At 39.1% G+C, this 12,099-nt stretch overlaps 2 protein-coding genes across 2 annotated transcripts in view; one reads left to right on the top strand and one right to left on the bottom strand.

Moving 5' to 3' along the window:
* The window catches only part of ZNF215 (zinc finger protein 215), a 113,850-nt gene that overhangs the window by 32,287 nt on the left and 69,464 nt on the right, over positions 1-12,099 (top strand). The window lies entirely within an intron of this gene.
* Positions 1,233-3,088, bottom strand: OR2D2 (olfactory receptor family 2 subfamily D member 2). Its single transcript, XM_072795274.1, has one exon. It carries the CDS (start codon positions 2,877-2,879, stop codon positions 1,932-1,934), a length of 948 nt encoding a protein of 315 aa, XP_072651375.1. The 5' UTR covers positions 2,880-3,088; the 3' UTR covers positions 1,233-1,931.

The raw sequence follows: 12,099 nt of genomic DNA, 5'->3' as shown, positions 1-12,099 counted from the left end.
TCTGATTGTGTTTACTAATATAATCCAACTGCTAGTACACTATCTGCCGCAAATTAGATTCTCAATAAGTATTTCCTGAAAGAATATGAGTGTAGGAAACGTATTGGCTCAAGTCCAGTCTCTTTACATTTTTAAATGATTTTATTAATTTATTTTACATAGAGGCCAGAATCAGGGAGAGCGGCAGTTAGAGAGAGGGGGAAGAGGCTCCCCACCCCTAGGATTGCAGCCTGAGCCTAAGAAAGATACTAAATCAACTGAGCCACCCAGGTGCCCCTGTACTTTTTATTAAATAATAACAGATGGGTTCATATCAGAAGATCTGTTTTCATGATGCTAGAAAGAAATGGAGTTTGTAGCAATCAATTGCTTGCAAGTCAAGGTCATGTCCCATAGAGCTTCAGAGTCCTTTACCTTACAATGAACGTCATGTATTGAAAGAAACCTTACAAGATTGTTCCATTAAAAACTCTGGACCTTTAGTGAAGCGACTGCAACCAAAACTTATCTTGTTCAATTAGATAGTAGGCTCAGGGCTTCAGGGGACCTTTGAAGGCACATGGTCAGAAACCTCGCATCTATGAGAGGTAGGAGAGAAGATCTCGGCATTCTCTGTCTTGCTTTGTGCCTTTTCCATCTCCCTGGTCTCACTGGGTTTTGAGCCTGTTTCCTGGCAATACTTACAAGTGAAAATTTAAATTTTGTCTGGCTGCGTTATTATGACTTTCATAAAGGTCAGCCTCATCACAAACAATTCATAGCACACACCTACCACCCCCTCAATCTTGAAAAATACCATTGAGTGAATAGCAGTGATCTGAGTAAGAATTTGCACATTAAAAGGTAGATTATGGGGTTCTGTTTGGATGATAGCAATCAGACAACTAATTGTATTGGCACCATTATACATTTAAATCTATTATTTTAGCCAAACTTTAATCATGCCTTCACATTCATTTTACTCGTCCTTATGTGGTAAGCAGAATAATGGTCCCCCAAAGATGTCCATGTCCAAATCCCCAGGAACTCTAAATATGTTACCTTACACCAGAATAGGACTTTATGCTTAGAATTAAAATAAATATCTTCAAGTGGGAGGTTATCCTTGATTATTTATTTATTTATTTTTGGAATACGGTAACAGGAAATCAGAAGATAGGTAGAGAATGAGCTTGAAAAAATTATTCCTGTGTCTTTCTCACTGCCATATAACTTAAGTCCACAACTCCTGTCTCATGGCATTCTATATTCAGGTATCCTGTTCAAGTCCTAGTTGTCTTTCAGGCCCGGAGTGGTACCAACTGCTTTCTCACTTGGTAGCCCTGGGATGCCACTATGTGTTGTTAGTTTCCAAAATCCTGTCTTTACCTTTATCTGATAGATAAAATCTCCACGTACCTCATAAGAATGTGAGAAGGACAGCAGAAACCATATATACGTCTTCTTTGTACTCATGCTCTTCACTACCCACTTCAAACACACATGCATGCACATGTGCAGGAACACATACATGTGGCACCTTGCTTATAGTAAGTGATTAGGTACTGATTGTTTATTTATTGGTTATTTGATGAAATAAATTCAGAAATATCTAAAAATAAGAGTTGGAGCATGATCTGGGATAGATTCATAATAATATACCATGTATGATTTTAAACAGATGGATTTCACTGGTCCCAGGATTTATAAAATGTGCATGTTTCTTATAAGATTTCCTAACTCTTAGGAGCCAAAAGACCAACCAGAAGGAAGCAGACCCTCCTTCTGTGGGTCCATGAATTATTGTCCTTCTTCTACAAAGGAAGTACTGGATGAAGGATGGAGGGTAGGTCGACAGCAAGGTCCCAGGATGAGGATCTAACCAAATTCCAAGATTGCTGAGGAAATTACTCAGTAGTTTGTATAGGTAGGGAGCTAAAAGGGTCTCACAGTCAGTGGGAGATTTCAAGCCTGCATGGGAAATTCCTTGTGGCCACTTTCCTCAGAGCTCCCTTCACATCCTTGTTCCTCAAGCTATAGATGAGGGGATTGAGCATGGGTGTCACCATCGCATAGAACACAGACACCAGTTTTTTCTGTTCTTTGGAAGACTTAGGTGTCATGTAAGTGACAATTCCTGACCCATAAAAGAGGATGACCACCATGAGGTGGGAACCACAGGTAGAGAATGCCTTGAGCCTCCTCACAGATGACTTCATCCTGACCACAGTCACTATGATGTGGCCATAGGATACTAGAGTTAGGGAGACAGGTATGAGGAGAATTATGACACCCATGAGGAAAATGGCCATCTCTGAAGTGTGGGTGTCTGTGGATGCCAGGATCAAGAGTGCAGGGGCCTCACAAAAAAAATGAGCAATACTATTGCTGCCTCGGTAGGGTAGCCTTAGTATAAAAGTGGTATCTACCACAGACACCAGAATGCCACTGGTCCATGATCCCGCAGCCAGCTGAACACACACCCTCCAAGTCATAATGCTAGGGTAATGCAAAGGGTTGCAGATGGCCACGTATCGATCATAGGACATCACTGCCAGCAAGGCACACTGTGTACCCCCAAAAATGAGGAAGAGTAAAAGCTGAGCTGCACAACGTGTGAATGAAATGATCTTTTTCCTGGATAGCAGATGAACCAGGGCCTGAGGAACAATGTTGGTAGAAAAACAGAGGTCAGCCAAAGATAAGTTGCAGAGGAAAAAATACATGGGTGTGTGAAGCTGAGAGTCAGCCTGAACAAGGCGCATGAGAAGCAGATTTGCAAGCACAGTAACCAGGTAGACACCCAGGAATAAAATAAATAGGAGCTTCTGAGTGTGGGGGTCATCAGAGAGTCCCAGGAGGAGGAACTCTGTCACCTGCGTCTGATTTGCTGCTCTCATACTTTGTTGTTTCAGGAAGAAGTCTACATGTTAAACATAGGTCCATAGAACTTCAGATTTGGAGGCCGTTTGAATTGCTCTCAATCACTATCAACCATTCCAAAACTCCCCTTGTTATAAAAATGATCATGCTGCTTTAGTTGGAGCATTTTCAGTGTTGTAAAACTTCGTACTTTTAAGCTGGCGCCTTCATTCTTAGTAAGTGTAGAATAGATAAAAAGAATCTTCTTATTCTGAATATCTAATAATTAAAGAGATTTGATTAATCTGTAAGTTATGGCATAGAATTTCACTTTATTATCAACTAGAAATTTGAGTCCTATGCTGTTATTGCCACACCTCCCCCATTTTATGCTGGCATAGATTTTTTATTTATTCTTTGGGCATATGACTGTTGTCTCTTCCCTAAAAAGACAGTCACTAAGATATAAAAAATTTAAAAAGGGCCAAAGTATCTTAAAGAACTGACATTTTCTTGGACAAAATAACTTGTTTTGAAAGAGCTGGCAAATCAAGAAGTAATAGGCTAGTATGCCATCATCTCTTTGGTAATGCACCCACGGCTTCGGATGGAACTCCCAAATATCAATCTTAACCATCAAAAACTTCCAAAATGGCAGACACACCATCACAGCATTTCCACTTGAAGCCACCAGGTTGACTAATTTTCTGTGTGCAGACTACACAGCACTAATGCACCACCTCTAGCCCATCAGCTCTCATTGCCTTGCATTACGTGTCTCTTCTTCCCAGAAAATAAAAACTCCTCTTAAAACTAAATCTTTAGCATTTTTGTGACCTTTTATAGACATGATGTGGTGATTTATTTGATCAATATCATTAATTAATTAAATTTAAAACTTGACCTTATGGTTTAGTAGAATTGCTTAAGAAGCCTGTCAGATTCTCTGTGTCTAAGGCGGAAACATTGGTTGTTCCTGACTTTGTTCGCTCTCACAGGAAAAAGAAACAACAACTATTCCATAATAAAACACCACTAAGAAGCAACCTGCACCACAGAGACCAAGAGAGATGGCATTAGAAAGGTAAAAGAAGCAACTACACGTTGTATGCATTGTCCTTCACCCAGGCCGGTGCAACATCATGTGGACAGGCCTCCCCTGAGCTTTCTAGTTCTCTAAATAAGAAAAGAAAACCCAGGGGAGATGATCTGCGCTGCCCCAGCATTGTGAGTGCTTTGCAGGAGCCCCTGCTCTGACCCCAAACTATAGGGACTGCAGGGGAGTCAATGGGGCTCTACCACTGGAATCTGATTGTGATAGAGAAGGGAGAGACGCTTGCAACAATCAGCATACAGATCTTGGCAGAACAAAATTCATACCTGCTGTGCCCAAGGACTAATCCCAACCTGTAGCTTTGCTCATATGCAGGACTAGCTCAGATATGTACTCTGGCCAAGGCACAAGGTGGGGTGCAGAGCTGCTTGATTCAGATCCTCGAAGGAGTTTTACTAACCTCAGAGACTGGTTTCCCAGACGCAGACAGTGAGCTGAATCACAACCCTGCCTGCTGTGAAGAGTGTCTGCTGGCCTCATCTGACCAGAAGGGCTGAGGATAACTCCTGAAGCAGTACAGCCGAGCAGAGCTCTAGCTGAGAGGTCAGTGGGAAGAGCTGATTGCACCCAGAGAAAAGCCAGTACCAGAGGAACATTCCTGTGCTACATACAGGCAGAGGCATTAATTCATAGCCTAGACTGAAGGTAAATCCCAGCCCCTCCTAACTGGAGAACCTGCCTGGGAAACTGAGAGTAGCCTGAAATGACTCAACTCCCACCTAGGCAAGGAAACTAGGGCATCGCCCCACCCACTGTCAAGAGGGTCTCCTGGCTTCATCTGATTGGAAGGACTGGTGACAGCTCCTAGGGCAGTGCATCCCAGGGACATTCAAGCTAAGAGGCAGGTGCACAGAACTGAGAGTTTGCAGAGCAAAGCCAGTGGCTCTGTTCCATCAGGAAGCTTAGGGTGGGTCAAGACAAGAGAACAGAGATTAGCCAGCTTTAGAGCTGCTTTCCCACTGTGCTCAGGCAAGAAATCTTGTGTAGCTCTACTCATCACTGAATACAGCCTTCAGCTTGTGCAACCACAGAACCTCACCACAGCACATTGAAACTGCCTAGCCCATCCAACGGCCCTATATACAGTGGCACTAGAGAAGAGAGCACAACTGTAGCTTCCCTAATCTGTAGAGCAAAACTGATAACATCACTTGGCCAGGGAATTCAGTAAACCTTCTGAAGGACGGATTGGGGTCCTTAAATAAGAGCTGTACAGGCTTTGGGTTCTGTCTTGCTGCCCTGCCAGAGCAGGGAGGCTCTTTCATATATTATTACTAAATATAGTACCCAGTCTTCATCCTCTAAAAAGCCTGACCAGAGAATCCAGGCAGCCACGGGGCCCATCCTACAACCTCACTTCGGTAGGGAACTAAGACAGAAGTCCTAACCCAACTGTTTTTGGCCGGTGGCACACCTCCCATCACATTAATAGAATGAAAGAAAAGAATCATATGATCATCTCAATAGGCACAGAAAAAAAAAGATTTGACCAAATTCAACACCCATTTGTGATGAAAACTCAACATATCATTCATAGAAGGAACATATCTCAGTATAATAAAGGCCATGATTTGACAGCCCACAATTATTGTCATAGTTGATGGTGAACAATTGAAAAGCTTTTCCTCTAGGATCAGGAACAAGACAAAGTTGCCCACTTTCACCACTCTAGTCAACATAATACTAGAGGTCCTGGCCAGAGCAATCAGGGAAGAAAAGTAAAAGGTATAACAATTGAAACTGTCTGTATTTGCAAATGATAAAATTTGACATGCAGAAAATCCTAAAGACTCAATCAAAAGAAGAAAACCTGTTAGATCTAATTAATGAATTCAGTAAAGTTGCAGGATCCAAAATCAACAAAATCAGTAGCATTTCTATACACCATCAACACAGTTTCTAAAAAACAAATCAATCCCATTTGTAGTATCATCAAAAACAATAAAATAATTTGGAATAAATGTAAGGAGATGTAAGTGCTCTACGATGAAAACTACAAGACATTGATGAAAGAAATCCAAGACAAAAAGAAATGGAAAGCTATCTCATGTTCATGTTTAGAAGAATTAACAAATGTCAGTACCACCAAAACCTAGCTATAGATTCAATGCTGTCCTTATCAAGAGTCCAATGGCAATTTACAGAAGTAAATGAAACACTCCTCAAGTTTATATGGAACCACGAAAAACTGCAAATCGCCAAAGCAATCTGAGAAAGAAGAACAAAGCAGGAGGCATCACACTTCCTGATTTCTAGCTATATTATAAACCTATCATCATCAAAACATTATGGCATTGGCATAAATACAAACAAATAAACCAATGGAACATAATGGAGAATACGTAAATAAGCTCAAACATATGGAGACAAATAACACTGGACAGGGGAACAAAGAATGCTCAATGAAGGAAAGATAGTCTGTTTGATAAATGGTGTTGGCATAATTGGATAGTCACATGCAATAGATTGAAACCAGACTCACCTCTTATACCACTCTCAAAAATTCATTTCCAATGGATTAGACTTAAGTGTAGGTCCTGAAAGAAAACAAATAAAAAACAAAAATAGTAGAAAAGGTGATCAGACTTGTTACCAGAGGCAGAGGATATGGGGAGGACATTTTGGAGGAGGGGGACCAAAAGCTACAACTTCTAGTTATAAGATATATGTATACTAGGGAAAGAATGTAGACCATGACGGCTTAGCCGCATGACGGCTAAGACTACTTTATAGTATATTAGAAAGTTGTTAAGAGAGTACTTCTAAGTTCTCATCAGAAGAATATTTATCCTTTTCCTTTTTTTTTCTTTTCTTTTTTTCTTGTTTCTCTATAAGAGAAGATGGATATGAGTTGAACCTACTATGGTAATGGTAATCATATCACAATATATGTAAATCAGGCCATCATGCTATATTCCTTGAACTTACACAGTGATGTATGTCAATTATTTCTCAATAAAACTGAGAGGGTGGAGGGTGGATGACTGTCATTATGTGTAGAGAGATTTGCAAGACTTGGGGAGTAATAATAAAATTTCATGAAATGGTTCAAAAAGAAGGGCGAACAATCTAAAGTCTAAAGATTAAGGCCCTATACAAAGTTTAAGCTTTTGGCCCTTTATCTACTTGGTAAAGGTGTCTCAAAATAATGGTTCAAATGCATCACATAAAATGTATAGGGTTGCCAAGAAGACCAGTAATATTCACATAGAGTTTATTACAATAGTTTTAGGAAGCAAATATATAATATAATGATACATGTGCTTCTTTATTAATGAATTAAATATCAAAGTATTGTGGCAGGTCTAATAATGATCTTAATTAGAAAATTAATGAGCATAAAGGATATTTGTAGGTATCTTCAACAACTACAACGTGATATAAAAATACCTGTGATTTCTGTTGGTGATGAAGTCATGGATACTGCTAATGATAGTTTGGCTTAGATACCAACATTCAAACAAGCGGGACATTTTGAATTCCAGTTAGAGTAAAGAAGAAATAAAGAAATAGCATTCACATCTTAATTGAAGAGCACTCTAAAGTTCAACTTAAGAAGTCCTAGGCTAGGGGTACCTCGGTGGTTAGGTCAGGGAAGCATCTGCCTTCAGCTCAGGTCATGATCCAGGGTCATGGGATCCAGCCCCACGTTGGACTCCCTGCTCTGCATGGAGCCTGCTTCTCTTCCCTGCCCCTGCTTTCGCTCTCGCTTTCTGTCTAGTCAAATAAATAAATAAAATCTTAAAAAAGCGTTTCCTAGGCTAAAGAAATGCCCCGTTTTCTCAAAAAGACATTATCACATTCTATGTTATCTGATAATGGGGTCTTAGGCATCTGGATAGATCTATGAGTCAAAGTGATGAAGGGTTCCAATTCATCATTGTAAGAAAGCATGAATCAATAAAACATTAATATAAGCAACCACATCTCTAGCTGACATTCTTTGAGGGTTCCCTTATCTAACCCTAGGCCACCTTTCCAGCCATTTTCCCTGCCACATAGTTAGGACGCATTGAATTTTTTTCCTCACTGATTTTTGCTGGGCATAATCCCTTTATTCAGAGGTATGCCCACTACTAGGTTTACTATCACTTTCTTGAACATTCATGATACTTTGAATATTCAGTCAGCTTCTTTGTAGATCAAAAGACATTGGCCAAGCACATTATTGGTACTGGGGATACAGAAAAAAGAACCAGGCCCTGAAGTCAAAGAACCTCAGATACAAATACCCAAACTATAGTCATATTTCATCCTCAGTATCAGTGTGGTCCCAGAAATATCATAGATTCGTGGCAAATAATAGCTTAATGAATGAATATACTGGGTCAAGTGAGTCTGTATGACCTAACAGTTACTTAAATCAAACTTAAAAAGAACAGCTTCTAAAGAAAAATGTAGTCTATTGCTGAAGTAGCTGACATAAAAATACATTTTGAGACCACACCCTGTTTTAAGAACGGTACTTTGGGAATTTCCTTTCATCTGGTGGAAGGTATTACTTGGTTAGTTCTTAGAGTCTCCCCAAATGCTTTAGACTTTGTTACTCTCTCCACCACAGTTCATACCCGTCCCAGAGTAGAAATTATTGCATGTCTCTAATCTCAGGGAAAATTAAAGGACAAGCAAATATTCTCAGTTTTGATGAATAGAGATACCATAAAACTGAACACTTTTCCCAAAGTTTTAAGTGATGCTTATAATCAGTGGTTAACCTAACAGACGGGCAGCTGCAGGATTTTGCTGATTTCTATACCTTCATCCAACTAATAACTATAGGTTTTTAATGATTCCATTTAGGAAGCATATTACTCAGGAACACCTTTCTTTCTGACCCACACATGTTTCCCATCCCCCACTCCCACTCACTCCCAATATATGTAGACATATACAAGTCAACACATCTAGTCTAGAGACTAGATACATTAGTGTACCTTGAGCCTCGTGTACTTTTATCATGGCTGATAACTTTACATTGGATTTATTTTCTTTCTCTGTGAGTGTAATAAGTGCAAGGACCGCATCTGACTCAACTTTTTTCACAGCATAGAATAAATTGGTCCAGAATAAGTGTACAACACACGTTTTCTGAGCTGATTTCACCTGAGCCAGAATATCAGAAGTCAGAGATCTATCTGAGCCAGAATATCAGAAGACAGAGATCTATCTGAGCTGATTTCACCTGAGCCAGAATATCAGAAGACAGAGATCTATCTGAGTCAGGGATGAGACTTGTGATCTGTCAGATGTAGGAGCTCTCACCAACTCTGGCACAATAGTAGAAGACTACACCCCTGTCAAGTCCAAATTTGCTTTTAAAACCATATTATTCTCTAATGCAAATGTGAAGGAGAAAATGTTCCCCCAAGTGACTATGAACCTGCCCCCAGAGTCAGGAAGCTTCTGAAAGGAAATCATGTGTGCTGTCAACCTTTCTCTCACATCATTCTGCCTTTTCAAGAGATTGAATGTCAACTTTAAGTTCATTTCTCTAATAATGACATTTATGAGAAATCAAACAAGATGATAGGGTCACGGAGCCATGCATTTTCTCATCTGATGTTTTGTTTAAGAAGAAGATTCTGAGGGAGTCCATAGGAACCAAGAGAAAATACTAAATTTCAGTTCTGATTACAAAATCTTGTGTGCTAAAAATCACCTAGTCTCTATAATACATACCCACTTCCTGTCTTCCAAGCCCAGCTCAACAAGGCATAAACATCCCCACTCAGAGGACAAGTACTGATTCCATGGAAGTTCTACTTAAGTCCTCTCTAGGTGAGGACTATGATTCTTCTTCACAAGGAATTTGGCATTGCAATTATGGTTTGATAAGGTAGACCCACTATGGAAAACACCTTGGCTAGATCTATAACAGAGTTCTACCCCTAAGGATCAGATTGTTTCAACAAAATTAGTTGAATTTTAAAAGCCAAATTTATGAAAAGATTGACACCAATTCTCTCACAATGTATGCCATATTATTACCTTTGTTCACCATGTGCCTTCTCTTTCCATCTCTCTAATAATCTTACCCCCATTTTCTCATCTGAGGAAGGAAAAAAGATCACATTAGCATGTTAGTGGGCAGAGTGGAGAGCGAAAAAGAGTGTGAGCATCTAGTCATAAGTTATCTGAGTCAAAGAGTTCCATAAAATCTCTGAAGCCAAGATCAAAGACAAGGCAGAAAGGGGAATCCCCACAACTCTGCTGTCCTTCTGTTGCCACCAAATGTGTTATTGACATCAAGGCATACTGTGCAACTATAGTTCCATTTAAATGAGGTCACCAGAAGGATACTTGGAGCAGTCTCTGCAGTGGGTGAAGTCTCAGGAGAATTCTGAATCATTAGGGTGGATCTTGAGCTCTGTTTCTTTTAGAGGTTCCCAAATGATTATAAGGAAGACAGAAAATAACATGCAGTTAGCGCTCACATCTCCATTTATGGACCCATTATTAGTTCTGCTTACCTGCCTTCTTTTTTGGGAAGCGTTGTATTGTTGCAATGAAGTAATGGGTTTCTAGGTTCTAGGTTGCAACCCCGTTGTATTATGTATTATATATATGATTTTTAAGAACTTCATAATTTGAACAATGTGAATATGATGTGCCCCAGATAATAAAAGATTCTACGATTATTAACATTTTAACCCTATTTTCTTGGTTTCTCCTTATACACATAGTTATTTTTTAGAATGGCTATTATTTTTTTATTGGAATTCAATTTGCCAACATATAGCATAACACCCAGTGCTCATCCCATCAAGTGCCCCCCTCAGTGCCCGTCACCCAGTGACCCCCATCCCCGGCTCACCTCCCTTTCCACCACCCCATAGTTATTTTAATAGCTTGATGCTAAATCATGGACGTACTGCCCAGAATACATAAGGAACTCCTACAGGTAGGAAAAGTCAGAAAATTCCAGTTTTTAAAATGGGGAAAAGACTAGACAAGTCTTTACAGCATAGGAAATACAAATTACTAAGAAGTATATGAAAAGGTACACAGTGGAATTAGCCACGAGAACACATAAATTAAAAGCATAGTGAAATCCATTAAGGCTCAAAAGAATGGATTAAAATGTTTGAGGATGTGGAGTACTTCACATTGCTGATGGGAGTTTAACTTGGCACAATCAATTCAAAAAGTCCATTTGGAAGCGTCTCTGAAAACTTACCTTAAATATATGCCCTCCCTCCTACAACCAGTAGTTTTACTCCTCTGTGGTATCCATACTTTGTGGATAGGAGTGTTTAAATCCACCATAAATATGAACGATGATTTTTATAAAAGCCTTACTTTTAATAGCTCGATGTGGAAACAATATAAATTTCATGGATAGTAGAAAGGATAAATTGTAATACAGTCATGCAGTGCAATACTTTGATATTTTTGAAAGAATAAACTACTACTACATGAAACCAGGTAGACAGAAAGATGTTTAGTAGAAGAAGCCAGACATTAGGAAATGTATTCCTTTTATAAAAAGATTTTATTTATTTATTTGAGAGAGAGAATAAGCAAGAGAAGGAGCAGAGGGAGAGGGTCATATCCAAAATATATAAAGAACTACTGCAACTCAAAACTAAAAAAGATAAACAACACAATTTAAAAATGGACAAAGGACTTGTCTGTAGGATAGATACACAAATAGCTGACAAGAACAGGAAAGGATGCTGCACAACATTAGGCATTTGGTAATTACTAATTAAAACCCAGTTAGAAATAGAACCTCCTCCTTTTCTATTTGCAATATTGCCAAGCCTCTAAAAGAAAAGAGTGGTGGCATTGGTGAAAAAAAAAAAAAAAAGGACTAATAAGTGCAACAGAATTCAGAGCTCATAGACAGACTAATGTGAAATTTAATGTTCAACAAAGATATTTCCAAAAATCCTTGAAAGAAGGCAAATAGTGTATTACAACGTATTGCTAAATACTAGTTTACTACCTAGAGAAAAATAAAACTGCATTTCTACCTACACGACACAGAAGGTAGACTCTAAATGGATTAAGTAACTAATAGTTAAAATAGAACAATGACATTATATAAGAAAACATAAGGGAACATCTATCTTTCTGACCTAGAAGACGGAATCTCCAAAGCACAGACCATAATGAAACAGTTGATGAATTTGATTTCCTCA

This window comes from Canis lupus, chromosome 23 (genome assembly GCF_048164855.1).
Source record: "Canis lupus baileyi chromosome 23, mCanLup2.hap1, whole genome shotgun sequence".
Taxonomy (NCBI): domain Eukaryota; kingdom Metazoa; phylum Chordata; class Mammalia; order Carnivora; family Canidae; genus Canis; species Canis lupus.
This window is presented reverse-complemented; position numbering and strand designations above follow the sequence as displayed.